The sequence below is a fragment of the Ornithodoros turicata genome, chromosome 6 (assembly GCF_037126465.1).
Source record: "Ornithodoros turicata isolate Travis chromosome 6, ASM3712646v1, whole genome shotgun sequence".
In the NCBI taxonomy this organism is placed as follows: Eukaryota; Metazoa; Arthropoda; class Arachnida; order Ixodida; family Argasidae; genus Ornithodoros; species Ornithodoros turicata.
In genome coordinates, this window is record NC_088206.1 from 73,799,238 (window position 1) to 73,819,947 (window position 20,710).

The 20,710-nt window shown below is 44.0% G+C and overlaps 2 protein-coding genes and 1 long non-coding RNA gene across 3 annotated transcripts in view; 2 read left to right on the forward strand and 1 right to left on the reverse strand.

The window, feature by feature from the left end:
* LOC135397370 (tau-tubulin kinase 1-like) overlaps nt 1-9,247 on the reverse strand; it is a 70,057-nt gene extending 60,810 nt beyond the window's left edge. The window contains exons 1-3 of the mRNA XM_064628929.1: nt 9,161-9,247; nt 3,113-3,194; nt 2,722-2,784 (exon numbers count right to left, since the gene is read on the reverse strand). The gene's annotated coding sequence lies outside the window, so the exon portion shown is untranslated. The remainder of the gene's footprint in view (nt 1-2,721; nt 2,785-3,112; nt 3,195-9,160) is intronic.
* Nucleotides 9,248-10,588: 1,341 nt separating this feature from the next.
* On the forward strand, nt 10,589-15,639 carry LOC135397372 (uncharacterized). Its single transcript, XR_010423636.1, has 2 exons — nt 10,589-10,630; nt 13,305-15,639. It is a non-coding gene; the product is annotated as an uncharacterized LOC135397372 (long non-coding RNA).
* Nucleotides 15,640-19,334: 3,695 nt separating this feature from the next.
* LOC135398339 (DNA-directed RNA polymerase II subunit RPB9-like) lies at nt 19,335-20,128 on the forward strand. The gene is made up of 5 exons (XM_064629755.1): nt 19,335-19,508; nt 19,608-19,662; nt 19,720-19,793; nt 19,859-19,985; nt 20,043-20,128. Exons 1-5 carry the CDS (start codon nt 19,441-19,443, stop codon nt 20,103-20,105), a joined length of 387 nt encoding a protein of 128 aa, XP_064485825.1. The 5' UTR covers nt 19,335-19,440; the 3' UTR covers nt 20,106-20,128.
* Nucleotides 20,129-20,710: the final 582 nt, after the last annotated feature.

Below are 20,710 nucleotides of genomic sequence, written 5' to 3' on the forward strand. Positions count from 1 at the left end.
TTATGCATCCCCAGACCAACAGGCAATAGTAGAACATCGGCTAAATTAATCCATAGTATAGCTGCTTTTTTAACCATGTTGGCATCAATTTTTTAATACGATTTAGGGCACTAAATTATTTTGCTAGTTCAGCACATACAATGTACATACAACACAGGACACACAGAGTACGTACAATGGATGAGGGTCAACGATATGAGCATTCCATGATAAATTATTCTCGAACCACACTCCCACTACCTATCCGTAGCATCTGGCGTAACAGGTTCGTTTTTGGGAAGCAATGCTCTTCTTCACATTCAGACTTATCTTATTAACGTTTAACCAAATAGGTAATTCGCGGAGGTATTTGTTTAAATGTGCGTTAAATGTTCCAAAAATGTAGGACTGAAGAATACATTCGTATCATCCACATACAGTACTATATTATTGGTTTGAGGCACTCAAACAATGGCATTTATGTAAACAACAACAACGACAAATACACTGATGATCATGATATAAAGTAAGAATAAGATCGGTCCCAAAATTGCTCCCTGAGAGATAGCTGTTTTGAACCCATGGGGTACAGATACCTAGAATTAAGGTAACTATAAAATATATTTATAAAATTTATATATATATATAATGACCAGAGGCTGTCACAATGTGATAAAAACGCTATCTGAAAATAGAAATACTTTTTACGTACAAGGAGATTCAGGCATATGCAGGCTGGAACATTACTTATACGACCACATATTGGCAGAAAGTTGGATCATATAAATCGGTCACGTTTTTAACTAAAATCGCATCGCAATAGTCATCACAACGATTAGCCCTTACGAAGAGCCCAAGTAACTCGATGTATAGATGATGGTGCAATTATATACCCATAGAATTATGTGCTAAGGTCAATATAAAAGTGATCATTTCTGCGACGAAGAGTTCCTGCCGGGGTATGTCACAGACGTCACGGAGTCGGTGTAAAATAAAACGTAGAAACCCTGTCGAGAGAGTTGTCGGAGAATCACAGGCAGATGTTTAAATCAAAGTGAAATGAAAAGGCAAGGTTGACAGCCGACGTTTTGGTATGTGCATGGTTGCGCGCCTCGATGTTCGAGGCCACCCAGGTAATCTATCGGTCGAACGATACACACAAGTTGTTGGAACGTCCAAGGATACCTGCGTGAGCTCGCCCGCCGAAAAAAGAAGACAGGAAACTGAAAAACATGATAGATAAAGGTTCGGCTGAAGAGGAGAGGAGGAGTTGGGAATGTTGTCAGTCTCCATTCTCTCGGTGTATTTTGCGGGCAGTAAACAGTGGTTGTTTCAAATCCCATTTCAAATGTCTTTTACAACGTCCGCTCTTTCACGAAAGATTCGAAAAACAAGATTATCGTGGCAACCATCATCCCGAATGACGTCGCTTTCGCCCCTGATTTCATAATGAGAGAGACGATGGTTGGCTAGGAGCATGCTACGCGGATTTTCCTCCGACGGGGGTGTTCAGACATAATATGTTCCTTTAGAAGTCGTCCCAGGTGGCACATTCTGTCAGTCGTGACATTTGCCCACCTCTGTAAGGCCGACAAAGGCGACCTCTTTCACCATCATTTTTAAGAGTGCACGTGACAAATGTATAAGTAGCCATTTTCTCGAGCACCTATCTTTCGCGTAATTCGCGAATGCCTTTTTTTTTTTTTTTTCACGAGAATTTAAGGTCCCGCGAAATATACGAAGCAATTACGGAAAAATACGCGAAAGACATAAGGCCCAGGACGACGATATACATCTTATGTACGCGGTTTATTACGCCCTTATACTGCACTTTCAGTTCAGTGTACCTGACTTCAGGACTCTGAGTCAGAAGGGCTTAAGAGTGATGAAATGGGTTATTGTCCAGAGTTGTTGTCCTTTTGCTAGATCGAGGTGGAAAGTCCCAAAGACGCCTCGTGCCTGATACTGGCTCCTCGCAAATTCGCCAATTATTGAGCTCGCGAAATTGACCACTTATATATTTTAAAAATGCAACGAGAGCAGCAGCCTCGCGAGACATGTTATCAGGGGGGCTACTGAAAGATTTACATTTGAGTATGGCAAAAACAAAAGTGCTGCTGCTGATGATGATTCGGAGTTTAATGGCGCAAGGGCAGCTTAGGCCATAATGCACCACAAACAAAAAGTGCTGCGCCGTGGGCCCGTCAACCTGGTTGTGGAAACATAATGTGGGGCTACGATGGTTCATCCGTTTTCTCTTGGTTATATATTGATGGCCAGAAATCGTGGCGGTAGAATAGAAAAAAAGAAGAAGAAAAACTGGTGCGGTTCCGTGACGATTTTATGTGTGAAAGCAGGTACTTTCTCAACACTAAAAGCTCGGCTGGCAAGTTTAGCGAGGGCGTTCGCCGACTACAGTCGACCAGCACGTGCTCCGTGTTCTCCACAGTTCCTCAAGTTGAACAGTTGGCCGATCTTATGAAGGAATGCTGCTGCGAATGGGACGTTTCAGTCGCAGGCATCTTCGATGGGAGGTGGGATCGATTCCTTCATAAGGGTCGTTGGATCACCCAATTGTGGCAAAAACGGAAGATCTCTTATCGGTTAGCAGAAACATTATGTCAGATTCATTGTTGCCCATTGGCTCTTTCTTGTACATTCGTCATGTTGCGAAAGCACCAATCAGATATGATGTACTCAGAGCACATTTGCATGCTTGCGAATTACACGTAAAATGCTTACCTGCCTTCTCGTGTGGCATGTCTTACTCTCAATCCCCACTGGTGTGCCCAGCAGCAACGTTATCTAGGAAAAAACTTCATCTCAGGGCCGACGTCCACAACTTTTTCTATGTTGTTCGATGCTAAAATTTTTACGATTAATATAGTTTCGTGCACTTATGGCTCTAAAACGAAGACAAAAACGTACAAAAGTGGCACTACCCCGAAGAGCGAAAAAATAGCTAGCGATTGTCGCCAAGGTCATCGAGGGACGTAAGAAAATTAACGCTGTGCTTGTCAACTTTCCAGTAGAATCCACTGGAGCGGGGAACAAGGGGGGTTAGTATGAGTCCTGGGCCGACATTCGTTTGGAAAGTCTAAGGACAGGCAGTAGCAGGATTCGAACTCATTACCTCCAAGTTTTCAACACGACCTTGCGTTGTCTGCCATCCGTTGTTGTTCCACCGCCGGCAGAACCACCTGCTGGTACACATCCTGTTGAACGTACGATATTTTAGATTACACAACGTGACTAGTTGCAATAAAAATAAAAGAGTGTTTATATTCATAAAATTCAGTAATTAAACTCAAAACTTATTATTTCGTCGTGATCGCATTCACTAGGCCTAACAACGGCGTCTTATTTTCAGGTACATATGGATAGCGGAGCCCAAGTTGTTTTCGAGAATCTTATAAGAGGATGCACGTCTGCCAAATTCCCGCTTCACCATGTTTGTTTTTGGCGCCATTTTGGGTGTCATGGCGGCCCCCATGGTAACCAATGAGAGGCGCATGTCTTTTGGGGGGGTCCTCCCATTTAATACATGCCTCGGTCATGATCGACCGACACTATCGCCGGCGCTTGTCTTTCATGAGTAACGCTTCTACAGGAAAATCCCATCCATCAATGGCTGGGAGGTGGAAGGGAGCATCGGAAAACCAAAGTTGTATATGATTTCATACCATGCCAGCCAACTTGAAAAAAAGAAAGAAGAAGAAAGAAAAAGTGAAATGTTCAAGATGAAAGCTTGTAGCACCGAATGTCATAAGGCGCGTCCACCAGGAAGATGGTGCTAGATACAACCTTCGCAGTTATCTCGCGGTGCTAGCCATGAAAACAGCTGGACAGTGGAAACGGTGGTGAAAGAAGTCGCCGTTGTCGGCCTCAGAGAGGTGTGACTTTTGTCCTCACTTGATATCTTTCTTTCAGTGACTATTTTCTACAGATATCATTTCGGAAGGTTATGGCCACTACTTAGTCCACATAAATGATTTTTTTTTAAAGTTCGGTAGAACCAAGAACATACTTTATCTCGAAAGGGAAAACACGGCATGAGGAGATCTACTGGGCTATGCCAACACCACCTAGATAGTGAAAGCGTGCTTGCTCGTCGTCTTGCTCGTCGACGTGACGTAACAATTAAGAGTCGGCCAATGAGGATCGTGCTTTTAGCGGTCGTGGCCATGGAGGAGAACCACCGTCGTCTGGCGAGTTGTGATTGAACGTCCCCGCGTACGAAATGGGAAAACTTGCAAATAAAGCGCAGAACAGTCCCAATCTTTCTCAAAACTCATGTTCTGGAAAGCGTCTCGCACTTTTTGTCTAAATATTTAGGTCTGCAGATGGAGCTGCAATCATTTGCGGGCTCTTGAGTATTGCAGTAGCGGACGAATTCTGGCTCCTATTTGAAAGATGGAGAGGGGGCAATGCGCATGCCTTATCTATCTAGGTGATGTTTCGCATTTATCTATTCTCCGGACGTCATAATCGTCTCTCCATTGTAGAAATGTCATCGATACATTTTTGCTGTAATCTATCAAAGGATCCGTCTAATCTCAAGGTTCCGTCCTTGGTCCGTTTCTTTTTCTCTTCCCTGCTATTCGTGTATATGCAGATGACCGCCTCATGTACCGCGAAATCGCGAATGACTCCAGTGTGGAATTACTACACATGGAACATAACAATCTCGCTGCGTCACCTACTTACTGGAACCAATGGACTCAGAACAGTTGATTGGTACGGTAGGCACGTTATCAATGTCCACTACTACTCACTGATGTCCCGCTTGAACCCGTATGGAATACCTTCATCTGCTCACGTAATTTGTCATAGCAAGCTCATGTGGAATATGCTACCTTAGACGCATCCCGCGCTCTTGGTAATATACGTGAAACTTATCATATACTCCGGGTTAAAGTGGGACTCCGCAACAAAATCACCACAAAGATTGTGACATAGCAGTGTGGTAACCCTTGGGGTGTCAGGAACATACATACGAAATATCGCGGTCCCAAAGTGCGCATATTTTATCCAACGAATTATTACGAAGTGAGCGCTTCGCCTCTGTGAAGCAAGAGGGCGCTGAGAGCAACACTGCTGACGTCATCCGGCATGGAAGCCTGCAAGCTACGTAGCGTTCGTAGCAGACGACAATGCTGGGTGACGTCACTGTATCTTCCTCTGGGCGAACCGCTGTGCATTTTGGTTTCGGTTTGGTATTGTCATCATTTACGAATTCACTTTCAGACTTGGATTTGGACTTTTATGTTTAGATCATATATTGCTAATGCTGCATGTATGTACTTTATTTTCACGTTCAAATCTCCTTTGCACGTATTTCTAACGCCGCGTACATGTTTTCTATGCGTGTTACAACTCCTCGCGGCCTTGAAGGCACATACATAAATAAACGAAGATAAATAAAAAGTAAGGAGATCTCTACCAACTTGAAAGCTCAACACGATCACTAAGAAATTATAAGTTGTATCGCTCTTGCGAGGTCAAAAATCAAATTGGACTAAATAAAACTTGCGAGTCTGCTATGGCTGTAAAACGTTTCCATCAGTTCCCAATGAGCTCCTTGCTTGGCTCATGATGAAAATAACCTTTTCGTCATCACAAAAATAGAGTGGTTGCTTTTTATACGACGGCAGTGCCCGCGTTCTTCGCTGCAGTACGTGGACGACGACGCCACTGAGGTATGTACATACCGGGTTCGAACTCCCAACCTTGAGAGCAGAAATGAAGGCGTCGGAATGCAGGTTTTCAAGAGCACCACCTGTGTGATCGATAAGACGTCGATAGGTGACATTCCTCGAGTGCTTCTCCAAAGCCTGTCTGGAGATAACACTCACGTCCTTCCTAATTTCTTCTTTCCCGAGTCGAAAACAGCTCGTGTGCAAAGGAGACATCCGGTGCGGATTTTCTCCAACATTCTGACATTGGCTCCGACTGCGTGGGGATTTGGGTGCACGAGCCCCCCCCCCCCCCCCCCGGAACTTTCCCAAGTGGGCGGGGGGGGGGGGGAGCAGGCCCCTTCTGGGAAGTCTACCCAGCTGACACTCAAGATGAAAGTTTCGAGGGATATCCTAATAATAGCGCGTTTCTTGCGAGTGATCACGACGATCCGCAAAAAAATGTGCTTCACAACGTTGCCACATGGAATTCCCGACACCCTGCCCGACCTCTGTGTATGAAAGGGGAAAGGGGGACGTTGTGCCTCGGCCCCCTCCGGCAGATTGAAACTCTATCCGCCTGTGGTTGAAAGCATTGTTCCGTTTGTGTTCGGTGTTAGTCTTTCTATCCATGACGAAAACCCGAGACTGGGAAAAAGACGAAAAACAGACGACACAACACAAAGTCTCAAACACAGCTAAAGTTTAATGGACAACCGCACACTTTTAACACATCATTGTCCATTAAACTTTAGCTGTGTTTGAGACTTTGTGTTGTGTCGTCTGTTTTTCGTCTTTTTCCCAGTCTCGGGTTTTCGTCATGGATCTTAGCCACCAGCTCGCTTGCTTTTTAACCATTTTATCTGTATGAGTCTTTCTATATCTACAGCATTGCAAGTTTTGCTGAGTGCGTGTAAACTATGGGTTTTCCTTATGGGGAAACATTTGTCTGGCATGGGAAAACCCCGTGAAAAACGAATGGGGAATCCTCGTCACCCATATTGATCGCCTTCTATCGGCCTTGTTTCCGATAACTTGAGATCCCAGACAGGCAACCAAAAAGGCGTGCAAGAAAGAACTGCCGACATTTCTTCAATTAGAGAACCGTGCCCTGAACCGTAGCTGTGGAGAGAAGGAGACAATTGATCGATGTAAACGGTCTACCCTCTCCAAATGATTCAGGATATTTCTACTCATTCGATCGTCGAGACGGAATATTTGATGTCTAGAATACGGAAGGAGCACCTGTGACTCGACAAAAATAAAACATGAGCGAGAAATCTCGTTGTCGAGCTGAGAGGTCTCTCGAGATTCACTGAAGCAAAACAAGTTCCTTTGTTCAGGTGGAAATCGCTATCGGTAAACCTCGCGAACAAAGAAAGCACGCTGCGACGTAATACCCAAAGTGAAATGCACGACTTGGTCACGTGCTCATCTTTATGGGGCAAATAAATAGTGACAAGTGTAGGAGAAAGTACAAGGCCAGAAGCAGAAGGTTATTTCAAGAAACAGGTCCCGTCGTGCCCCGCCAGGGACATGGTGCAGGACCTAATTTACCGAATCCTCTATCGGTCGGGTATTACCAAACAGCCAGCACCAAAAAACCTCGCAACACCTCCAACAATGCCGACCAGAGAAGCCAAAACGGCCGGAAAGCAGCAGATATGGGCGTCACCCTCCGAGATGAAAACCCTGGGAATATCTTTGGGTATAGCGCAGTTCATCCGGTTCCCTCAACTGTGTTTCTTACCCGAAACGTTATCTACTGCGGGAAACCAAAACGGAAACCCGGCCGGAAATCGTTACGGTAACGATAACGGAGACCGACTGGAAAGTAACTCTCTCTCACTAACGGTGCGAGAAACGCGGAAATCTCGCTACAATTCAAGTGAGTTCCATCCGAGACTAGGGTTGCGGAGTTGGAATGATTCCGGAATCATTCTAGACTTATCATAAGCTGAAATGGAATGGAATTAGCCCCCTCTTTTTTTTTTTTAACTGTAATGGAATGGGAATATGGTTTCTGGTCTTGCGCAACTTGAACCTACCCCCGCTCATCGATGAATAGGGAAATAATATTGTCTAATGTTTCCTGTATCCTTCAGAACTCGAAAAATATAAAATATAAAGTGTGTCTAGCTCTAAGCAAGACAGCGGTATATGGAGGTAGACTTTTCAGGAAAAAATCTTCTCGGGAAGAGCACCGCGAACGATATCCACAGCGGCCCGGCTCCCCTTTGCCTACCGTCATCGCTTACGCTGATTTGAAGGGAGAGCGAACCTATCAAAGAGGCTTTGGAGCGCGCTAACTTTAACTATAACGATAACGATCGCTATGTGAAAGTTGAAGATCGGGGTCCCTCTGCAGAGTATAGACTCCACGGTCACTCAAAACATAATGAAAGAATACGTGATACGACAAAAAAAAAAGTGCAGAAACGGGCAAGTGGGGTAACAGGCGCGCAGCTTGCAAACGTAGCAGCGCAAGGAAAAGGCAATCGTAGAAAAATAATGGGCACGTGAAAAAACTGCAGCTGTCTAAACTGTGCGCGAGAAACTGGCCTCTGGAAGAACTTACAGACTTGACCGCAAATTATAATTCACGGATTACCAAGAACCACTCAAGTCACTCTCTTCGGGCATGGAAATTTCATGTTGCGAATCCAGCCACGCAACAAAACTAAATATGCTTCACACGAACAACTTTGGGGCGTTTCTCCCGCGTTGCGTAGTTCCGGAATATTTTTATATTATTTTTAATTCGAAATTATTTGCGTTATTTTCTTATAGTTCGAAATCGACGATTACCTCTCTTATGTATTCGTTAGAATTCTTTCAAAAAACACCTTTTTTTTTTCACGGAATGGAACGGGGTTGGCAAACCATACCTCTTGATTCCTTGAAGGAACTGAATTGGAACGGGAGCCCCCATTCCAACCCTGGCTCCGACCATATAATCGGTTCAGGCTGCGTCCTCAAGTGGCCAGGCTGTTTTACGCCAAATTGCGTTCACGTGGAGCCATTGAGAATTCATATATACTGTCGTGTGTGTAGTTGGAGTTATGTTTTTCCTCCTTGGTACTTGAGTTCTTTCGTTGTGTTCCTCTACTTTTTGAACGGACGTTCGTTTTCAGTGTGCGCGGTAACAGAGCTGAAAGCAAGTCTGTCTCGGACCACAGGTACACATCGGGGGTCAGGACGCTCAGAGCGAAAGTTTAGCCCCCCAGCCCCAATGAAAACCCCCTCCTCAGGATTACACACATACACATAAATGGGATGTTGACGTGGTGGGTCATTCTCCGCCGTTATGGCAGGAGGGATGAGAAAGTGATGATGACGGAAAGGTGTCCTATTAGAGTTCCTCCATTAATCCAGTGCTGGAAAGGAACTCAGTAACAGCTCGTAGGCCTTGCATCAGATATGAGGGGTCCGACCATGGCCCGAGAATTTTGTTTCCAGAGTTTGGCGTGCATCCAGCTGTTTAATAATACAGAACGATTTCTCACCGTTGATGAACGAAAATCATCTTTGGAGCCCGAAAGCGCAGCGTCAGAGAACTCGTTCAGAATGTATAGATCCAATAATATGTGAGTGCATCGTTTTGGCTAACGTTCATGAGCTGAGATCGCGGAAGATGTCCGACGGTCGCGGAACCACACGTGACCACCATTGCGGGACGTCATGCGATTAGTTCGCTCCTCCCGACAGAATACATCCACTTGGCAGGACGGTTGGCAGGACTTGGCAGGACGGTATCTATTACGCCGGCTAGGGAACAAAGTTTCGCGCAAAGGTGAATGCACCTAATTTTCTAATTGCAGCGCCCTCTCGAATCTTAAAGGTGACGTTTGGTCTCAGTCGGGCAAAGACCCACAACCAACCCCAAAGACATTTTCTACGAGGTGAAGACGTACCAGGTGACTGGAGTGGCATCTCAACCCTTGTGGAATGTAAACTGTTTACGAGGAACAGAGCCAGAGAAAACACTTCACTTTGGAACAACACAATTCACTCGCATTCCAGAGGCTATATTTAAAGGAAAGGAGTAATTTTAGACTCCGCAGCCTCATTTGTCTGCGTGCCCTCTCTCCATGGAAACATCATTTTACATTAACGATTATGGGCGCTTTAAAATTTCTATTGTCCAGCGCATCCTTCGGTGTTGTTCACTGCACACAGACGCACGCATCATATGAGATGCTACTCGCCACCGTATTTCTGTGCTCTCTGGGTACATTCAAGTTTTAAAGGTAATTTCGGGGTGGGGGACCCCAAATATCCCACGTGGCATATGCGAAAGTATTCTCGAGTTGTCAGAGCCGTCAGCTCGTTTGTCACAAAACACCCTTGGATTCGAGAAACTTCCACGCGCGGAAAGAAAATGATGCGAAAAAGTGTACAGGGTGTTCAAAATTAAACTTTATAAATAGGCGAACAAAAGAAAACTGGCTGCTATTTTTCTGTTCCTTGAGTAAGAAACAGGTGCTACATAAAGAGCAGCGCCTGTTTCTTACACAAGTAGCGTAAAGTTATCATCCGGTTTCCTGTGATCGCTGTGTTTGCGTAGCGCTCGTGAAAGCTTAATTTTGAACACCCTGTATTTAGGGCATCGTAAGGCAGCAGAAGAGATCCCATGGGCTGCGCAAAATATGAAAGGACGTCTCTCAAAAGTCTCTCTCCCAGTCTCCTTTTATACTTTGGCTGCCAAGACGGTTTCAGAATAATTAGCGATCAGAGTGTCAGTTCTCATCCAGAACGAGCTTTCCTCATACAAAAGACGTCTGGTACGCGAAGAATTTTTGCACCGCCCTTATGATCGTCATCCGCGCCGGGAATGACATCATCCTCAGAGGAGGAGGAGGTACCTCTCCTCCTCTCCTGAAAGCAGCCACTATATAAGCCGTCTCCACGCGGGAACTTTTGACCATTTTCATTGCGGACGGAATTATACTGGATCGTGGAGTTTGCGCATTAAGGTAGGTCCACGTATTTCTCTTCATTTATTTTGGCCATCAAATTTCTGCGCCATTTCACGTTCCAGAAAATGCTCGTAATTTCGTTAATGCTTCCGAAATAATAGTAATAATGAATAACCGAAGTAATAACTAGGTAATTTCCTATCTAAACATAATACTCCTGCACAGATTCCGCAAAAGAAAATCAACTGAAACTGCACTCCTTACGCAAAAAGAAACAATTATCCGTAATTTACAGAATACATTCTTGATACTGTCAAAGGCTTTCCACTCGTTGTATCATGATATTCTTTTATATAAACTGCATCGTAAGTTGTAATAGATAGTCTTTATTTATTTATTTAGTCACGTTCTTCTTCTTTTTTTCTTTTCGATATACACGTTGCCAAGGGGGGCCTTGTAGCAGAGCTAGAATCTATTTTCATTTCTAATTTTTTTATCTTTGTCATATATCTTGTCCGATCGGCATGGCTTGTGGCGTATATTAAGGACACTTTTATTTAATATTTTTATAAATGACATGACGGGTATTGGTCACATACCAACATATGTAATCTATGCCGATGACACAACATTATACTTTTTCGTTCCACGAATGCAAATGATTTACTCAGCATGGCAAACTCCGTTATTAAAAATTTAGTTGATTGAAGTTCAGAGAAGAGATTACAAATAAATTGTAACAAAACTAAAGCAGTTATATTTTATGCTAAAAACTATTAAAACACATACTTAGAATAGAATAGAAATAGGAAAGGAAAAAAAAAAGGAATGGTAGGTCGCACTGGCGCCACCAGCTGTTCCAAGGCGCTTGACGTGTGAAAACACTGAATGATTTAAAAAAAAAACGACATACTTGCCTACTCAGCCTAGGTGATAGCGCCATTAAAATTGCACCTTCTTTCAAGATATATTACGTGTTCATTTCTGTGAGAACATGACTTTGAGCATTCAGCAGTATTTGAGTATTCATTAACTATCTCAACTATCAAAGCTCGCTGGTATTATTGCACGATGCCGTTCTTTCTTACCTGAGAAAGCTTCCTTTTAGTTTGGAAAGCCCCCAAAACACACACACAAGAAAGAAAAAATATATAAATATAAGTGGAATTGAAGGAATGCGGTTGACCACGAAAAATGAAGATATTCAATAAGAATCAGAAGGTGGAGACAGTGCTTCTACAGGAAAAAATATAAAAGGGGAACTTTATTGAACCCCTCCTACTACCCTCTTAGTTTTCAATAAGCACTGTCTCCACTTCTGATTCTTATTGCAAGGTTTATTCTTTAGGCAATTCTTATTCCATATCTTATTACAAGGTTTTTTGCAAAAGAAAATAATTCGTCACGTAGACGCGTTCGCAGACAACTCAAGGTATATTTGAAATGCTGGACAAAATGAAAATTTACAATACGTACCCTTATGGGGTATACATATACGTTCCCCTAATATATATTGTATATAGGAAGGTTACTTATCGAGAGTTTTTAAATAAGATTTCAGAATCAGAATGATACTCGTAGAATCCATCAATCTGTCTCCGTGGGGCTAATAGTAAATTCGGGTTTCTCGCACGAACTATGGCTAGCAAATACTTGGCTAGCATAATCCTCCACAGATACTTGATCCACCAAAAAGGATGCCTTCTTTGTGAATAGATTGAATAGCTACAGCCTCGTGAATATGCTCACTTGTTGTCAACACCGTTGTTCATTCTGGTTTGTACAACAGTGTTCAATTTTTTCGTGCTCGATGTCTGTCGTTGCTGCTGATGGGAGCGGGCGACGGAGCCTCGTCAAGTTACCTTTTTTGGTAACTTTTTGCCCTGACGTCCAACCATGTACGTTGTAAATGAAGTAAATTGAATTGAAATAATATTAAATAGTACCAATAACGCTATAACCGGTCGGCTATCCTATGTCTGTCAATCAGATCCAAGTCGAGTACCTTCTTTTCCACTGCTTTTTCTTCTATTATTCGAAAGTAACGACAAAAAGAGAACACGAGGTTCATAGCGTTTGCAAGTAAATATAGAATTAGCTCGCTATCATGAGTCTGCGGATTAATTTTGTCCACCTGGGGGTTTTGTAACATGCAACTTGTCCTCGGCCGGGGGGATATGTTTATTGAAACAAGAAGAAGAAATGGAGGAAAGGTTAGTCCGACGTAGGCCGACTTGCTATTCCTTAAAGGCTGGTCCAGAGGCACGAAGAAAGCGGTAGTCGTAACCGGCCTCCAACAATAGTCTCGGCCATGTTGTGTAGGCGACTAGCTCAGCCACTGAGGCCGGTGCAAGGAAATCATTCCCGTAGCAATGAAACATGTAGTGTACGTAATTTATAATGTTTTAATGCGAAAGTTCAGTGCACCGTCTAAAAGGAATACTTTTCCGTTCATGGGCTCATTCAAATAAGTAAATAAATCGAGTAATGCGCTCTATTTATTAAATTGGGAAGGGCACGCTTGCAGTTATAATGCTACAATGAGTGCTGGTGTGAGTATCATACCGGCGACCGAGTGGACCGGTCAAGTCTAATCCGGCTATAGGATGGTGCTTGCTTGGTGTTTCTAAAGCGGAATTAGTTGCAACTGAATCGCGGTATGGTTCATTGGTTGAATGCAACTGGGTAGAACATTATGGAACCTGATTGTTTTCATTGTATGTATTCGCAGGATGCCGAACAAAATGCTTCTTCTGATCGTTGTCCTTGTAACTCTCGAGGACCTTTGCTCAGCAATGCCACCTCGTCCGATAGACCCTCCTACTGGCTTTGGTCTTTGTCGGACCAATAGTGCCGTACTTGCTGTATGCCAGAATTGCGCCAAGCTCACGAAACTTCACAAGGCGTTCCGGATGTGCTGCAACGATGATCCTGGCAATAGCACAGAGTCGGTGCTCTCATTCTGTCAGAGGCTTCTAGCACATTCTCCCAACTGAAGAACTGTCCTTTCATCGATCAAGTGGAGGAAAGATAATAGGACATACGTCATGAAACGCTGTCCTTAAACAGGGTGCCGGTCACAGGTTCTCGTCAAGTTGAAAACCTTGACTCGTTAACGAGTTGACACAAGCGCAGCAGTGAATGCCGCTTCAAGGATTGTTGAGGAGTTGACACATTACATGAAATGCTACTGGGGTGTTTTTGCTCCTCGCAGAAGGCGTTGCATGCAGCTACCCAAACAGAGCAAAAATACATTTTTCCGACGGACACATATATCAGTCGTTCGTCCTCACAGGATGTTACATGGAGATGTCTGGACGTTGCACGGACTTCCTTATGTACGTACGTACACAGGTTGTGTGGATATACAAACATTGGTACAGGAGAAGGACATTTCTCTGGCGTTTTCGTGGAAATCGATCCCCTCTTTGTTTCTCTTACTTGCCATGACGGAGAACGAGCTCGGTGTTTTAAAAAGCAAAAAGAGAGAAATATAAAAGCTCCTACAGGACCATCAAGTCCAACAAAGGCAGTGCCTTCCGAAGAGAAAACAGATACTGCTTGTCTTGCGAGCATCCGCGAATTCCAGATACCTTCTCGCCTGTGAATCGAAATGATGCGTTTAATTCGATTACGCACACAACAACGAAGTGAGAAATTGCTGGGTGTATTAACTTACCATGAAGATAACGCGTGTGTTTCTTACTGGTTTTTGGTTAGAAACGTCCAGTTTGTGCATCGTAAGTGAAACTTGGAAGTGGCGCCCGTTTCTCTCTCTCTCCCGCAATAAATTACCCAATCCCGTCAGGGATCTAACCCGGACAATTCTTGAAACAGCCGCGACAGGACATGTTGCGGATACAGGTCCTGGGAAGCTCCCAGTGATGTCCGACGGGTCTAGATTTCCGGACCTCGGGATCCATTTCGGACGTCCACAGGAGAAAGAGGGTAAAGTTACGTTTCAGTGGCTTTACCGTAAGGTGTTGCCTTCTTTGTCATTGTCCAAACAGAAGATGGTACTGGCGGTTATCTAAAAGAATGGCAAAGGACACACTCTAAACTTGCTAAGGAAACCTCTTCCAGACAACCTAAGCATAGTTTCATATTTCTGACACCTCAAGTGTGATATTAGAAGTAGTATTTATTAATTTATTGTTTCCCTCGAATCTTTGTTGATTGTAGGCTATAACGTGAAGAAGTGTACGACTGTAACACTCGCATATGTGCTGCTTCTAATGTGCTACACCGAAGTCATTGTAGTTTTAGACATCGCCATTTTTGGGGCATTTGTTTTGCCTTGTCTAGTCTTATTTATTGTGTTTATACACGAAATGTGCGTGCCTCGTATTGACGTATTTGTCGTTTATCAGTTTCAACTGATCGTCGTCATGCATGGTTACTGTGTAACCCAGTTTTACTCCCAATATATCACATTCCATGTCGTTCGTCATCACTGTTTGGCTGTGTAGGCTTTTGAGATACATTCTCAGGGTTTCTGTTATGGACTTGTAATCCCTCATTTACGACTGGAAAATATTGGAGAGCCCGCCTTAATAAATATCTCGCTATCTTTTTTATTCGCCCCGAAGCAACTACGGCTATGGCCGAATCAGAAGGCCCAAAATAAAGAGACAGAATACTTAGGGTAAGCACACCTGCGGTGAATGACCACTGAAGGGGATTGCCCCTTTTTTATAGGATTATGAAAATATTTTGTGGCTCTTGTATTAGAAATCAAATAATTGGAATGCATGGCATTTGGTGCCGGGGAATAGACTGGCTAGAGAAAGAGAGAGAAAAGCAATAATCTGTAACACGTGCACTACAAAGAGAAAGTGCCTGGTGGATGAATGCCTGTGAATGGAGTTTGAGTTGGAAAAGAAAAATATGGAGATGATGGCTCCTCCAAAGCACTCGAAAATAAAAAGAGTTAGAAATGTAAAGAGTTAGAGGCGCTGCAATGCCCACAAGAAATGAAGGAATTGTAGAGGAGATGGTGTTTCTCTATACATTTGGTGACCCAAACGTGATTGCCACTGCGTGCAATAAACACGTACAATAACGCAGGGTGGTTCGTGTGTCTACTTTTTCACCAAGTGACCGAATGTACGTTATAACGTCAAGTTCGGTGAAATGACTTATTTGCCGTATGAATTCCCAACGAGTCTCTATACTACTTAATTTGTAGAGATAATTTTTTATCGCAGTTGGAATAACAGTTTTTGTATCTTGGGTTTTCTTTCGATAGTTCGGCTTTCTGAATTTTCGGCCTTCGGATTGTTCGGTGTTTTCGTTTTTCGGCCTTTTGAGTTTCGGCCTTCCGGTAATTCGGCTTTATGACTGCCACCCTTTGAAAATGAACCATCAGAGACAAGGACTAATGTCATCGCCATTTCGTACAATTGATACTCCGGAGATGAGTTTGAAATAATAGCTCTTATTGGTTGTATGGGCACACAATTAACCAATGAGACATGGTCCGTGCTCTTCCAGACCTGTTGTTGAAACATGAAGCAGTTTGGTATCTATAGCAGACAAACGTCCTTGCTGGAAAACGGTAAACAACACTTGAAGAGCCATCCGTCAGGCTTATCGTCCGTTCAAAAGCTGCTGAACACGTTGTTGTTTCTTCTTCAACTTTTTTCTCTACATGCGTAGGTCCAGGGCGATGGCAATACATTACATTGGACTTAACTGCTCGAGTGATCATTCGGGGCAATTCAATTTTTCTCTCTCTCTCGTCCTGCATGAAAAGCTTGCCAGAACAATAAATTGCAGATTTGGGCGCTGCGATGTCTCGTCGATCTTCTTAGACCGACTCGTTCGAAAAAGTTTGGTTTCGTCGGAATCCTTGCGAATCCGAACCGCAACTGGTTTGCGTATTCTCACGATACTCTGTGACAGAGTCGTCGCGTAGAAATGTGAGAAAAACGGACGTTTCTTTCCAAGTTAAGAAACGTCCGTTTTTCTCCAACTGGGAGGGTTTAAATCACGATGGACCCTCGGCGAGCACATTTTCAAAACATCTTTCAACGAGCGCGCCTCTTTTTGCCGGCCATTTGCCCACCCCACGTGATTCTCTTGGGCGCGCGCCGTTCAAAAGTCGCTGACATCGTCGTGACGGAAAGGGGGGCCTACCTGCCTATGCTGGCGGAACGTTGCTCGGGAAAGAGGTAAAAAAGGAGGACAACAGTTACATTAGTTGGTGCTAGACATCATGTGTTCCTATAGTCATCCTTGTGGGTCAAGGACCTCGAAAAAGTCCATAAGAGCTATTTGGATGAGTTTCTGATGATGGAGGTTGCCACGGAGATAGACAATCTCCTCGAGTTGAGGCTTGCGTCTTGCATCCGACGTGGACATCCAAGCCACTGCGCGGAACAGATGCGGAAGCCTCGGCAACAGAGTGCGTCTCTCGTGCGGGGTGCAGCATCCACACATACCTCCCGAATAGACGAGTTGAGAAAATCCCAGAGTGCTTAGCGGCGCTTTCAACTGTGGGAGTTTACTAATAAGAAAGAAACTCTCCCGAAAGGTGTTTCCTTCCCCCGCTCAGCAAGCGCCCAGGATGCAATGCGTGCCCTTGTGCATCCACTGTAGCGATGCCATCCTGTCCGACATTTCCAGCATCTGTGACACAGTTAGTAGCCTTTTCACTTGAAGGGCCGGCCAAGGACACCAGCAGTTTGGTGCATGGTCTCCAGAAGCGGAGGACAACTGCTTATCATCATAGTTGCCTCGCGACGTACACTATCATTTCTCTTTATTTATTACATTTAATTCGAGTTAATAACGAACAAACTTTCGTCGAGTCAAACAAAATGATCGGTTTCGCCAATGTTACCAACTCGTAAAATTGATCGACGTTATTTAGTTATATTGCTCCAGGGGCGCTACGCATTCCATAAATAGTATATAACTGTAGACAGATCGCAGTTACAGCTAACTGCAGTCAACACAAATACGAAATAATTATAGGTTCAATCATTACCCGAAGCGAGGTTCATTGTTTCATCTGTACCCGAGCACTAGAACGGTTCGCTGGTTATTTCCATAAATGTGAGCTTTATTTAAACTTGCGGAATTAAACGTACTTTTTATGTCCGAGGAACATTTATGTACTATGCGTAAATAATTCTCTCGATTCTGCATGCAGATGTAAGGTGGAATATTTTAAATTATGAGACTACTTGTTGCCGGGAATTTGTATCGCATCAATGTGTCGCGTTGTCAACAAATGCACATCACAATAACCTATTCCATTAGCCGAGGTCGTGTACGATTCAGAGTCACTGCGAACTACAGCTGGTTCTTTTCACTAACATTGGAGTGAAGACATGAAACTCCGCAATGATCAATAAAAACTCAAGTTGTCATTACATGTAACGCCACGCGTTGTCCCTCGCAGGGACTTTTCAATGGTCTTCGGCATCCCTCCAAAAATGCCATCGAAGCCCAGGCAGGGTTGCCAGATGGCAAACTCGCCAAAACAGATTCAGAAAATAGCCCAAACATAATATAGGGGCATGCAACTTTCACCAGGTAGGATTCGGATGCCATAAAGTCTTTTTAAGCAATGTCGCAGGAAGGCGTCGGATGGCACAAAGTATTTATTTTATTTTGTTTATTCCGTTTTAACGCCGCGAAGCAACTGTGGCTATTAGTGGCGTCTATTTATCACGTCAAGAATATGTTCTCATCTCATATGACTCTCGTAAAATAAACTTGTTGTTGCTGTTATTCTTATTCCTAAGGTCTTTTTTCGTCAACGTGACTTGGCTGAATACGCTGCCGTGTTACTCAAGTGTGCACAGACCTGTTAGTCTTTCCAACAGCATTAGTTTTGGGGCTTTTAATCATGGAACACCAGCGAGCCCAAGGCACTACATACTCTCTCGAGTTCGCGCAAGTAATACAAACTCATCACTTTCAGAAGAACAACAAAGTTGCATGGGAAGTTGTCCCTTTCAAGTTGGAAATTCTGATTGTACACGAACAAAACCTGCGTTGCAGTATCACCACCTGTGTCCGCCACAGGATCACCGAATTCCGAAAAATGGTTCCGACATATCTATTATGCTGCTCATTAACACGTCCGACCTGAGAACGCAAAGGATCGTTGCTTTTTTCCGTCTCGACAGACGACAGTGCATTATGTGCCGGAACACAAATGCGTGCCTGCCACGTGCTTTAATAGAGTGTAGAGAAGAGGAGTGACAATCGTTGTGTGCTGTCGTCCACGTGGGCGTGAAACGCTGGAAAATAGCCAAGATGAAAAACACCCCGCCAACTGTCACAAAAAGTAGCCCAATTTGGCAACCCTGTAAAAATCATGCCACCCGCAGCATGTCGCCCAATGTCGCCCCACTGGGCGGACACACTTTACGTGTAAATCTACTCCAATTATCATTACAAGTTGCGGCCGATGTGGACAAGAGATGACGAGCGAGATCAACATGGAAGCGGTACAAAAAACACAGGAAGGGGGCCCCGTCTGGAGGGTCACGGTCGTTGATTTCTCTCAGCTGAACAACCGCCACAATCCGCAGCGTCCGTGGTCAGCATAGAAATCATAAGAAGAGAGTCCTTATGATTTCTACAGAGTGTCCCAGAAAACGTGTCACTGAATTTTAATTAAAAAATTAGGCCACCTAGAATCATGCGGTCAACGGCATTTGTTCTTATTAGGTTTCTTTTTCTTTCTTTTCTTTTAGGTTAGGTGGCGAATGCTACCGCCCGTTCCAAACGAAAAAGCCGTAGCCGTAGTGCATGCCGTAGCCGTAGCGTAGTAGCCATTCCCGTACATTCATCCGTTCATCACAAGATTCATCGATCCTTCCCGATGTAAAGGGTCAATAATTGTAATAATGGGCATCTGTGATGACAGCTCACGGGTGGGTCCAGGATTCGTAGGCATCAAGTTCTGTCAAGAATGGTGAGTAGTCGAACGAGGCAAAAGTAGTCTCGAAAGCAATTCAAAGCAAGAGCAAAGTCTAGCTCGCCTGCACCCATGTCATTTTTGTCACTCTTATAGTAACAACATGTTGTACCCCAAAGAAGATAAAGAAAACAGAGTTCTTCTGTACGCCGTAAGTACTGACGGGTGTATTTCCTTTCTTGTATTCTGACCTGGTTACGTTTTGTAGTGCAGAAATTGTGACTATCAGCAAGTAGCGGACAACAACTGTATCTACGTGAACAAGATCACGCACGAAGTGGAGTATGTTTTGCCTTATTCGTATTCCTAGCTTGGTAGTTTTTATACAAGACGTTTCTTTGACGCAGCGAATTGACACAGATCGTGTCCGACGTAGTACACGATCCTACTTTGCCCCGAACTGACGAACACACCTGCCCGAAGTGTGGCAATCGTGAGGCTGTTTTCTTTCAAGCACAATCGAGAAGAGCTGAGGTACGAGAATTCATGACTCATGACATCCACCAATTGTTCCTAATTTCTCTTTCACAGGATGAAATGAGGTTGTACTACGTCTGCACGAATGCTACGTGCACTCACAGGTGGACTGAATAAACGGCCCTTATTGGACAGAAAAAGCCTTTTCAATCTCGCACACATTGTTAGATTATACCACACGTGAAACACCGTAGATTTGTGTGGTCGTGATTAGTAACGTGGGCAGAAACGTTAGCATATTCTTAGAACTCATTCTAAAAATATGCATTGTGCGCGAATTCCCTGGCCCTAGATACAACTAAAGCGCGGATAAATATGCACTAAAAACTCCCGAAGTAGAAGACCTGAATATATGCCATGTTTTCGCTCGTTCTTAATATGAAAGCAATGTGTCAAATGCATATTTGACAAAATTTGAGCATTTTATTAGGGATCACGCGGTAAAATAAAGACTCCTTCATTACGAGCACGCAAGAAGAAAGACTCGCGCGACAGATATAAATGATGCAACTGAAGACTGCTTTTGGCACTGCGCTGCATGTTAAAATGCGAACACCACCCATCTTCATAATGGCAAGGGTCAAATACAAGCTATTGGCCTTGCACACGCAACGAGCATCAGGCCAACGCCAGACGCCGAGCTGTAAGGTGGATGCTGAACGCCACACCCCTCTGAAACATGGAAAACATTTGCGAAAGCAGACCCAAATTCTTTCCGAAAC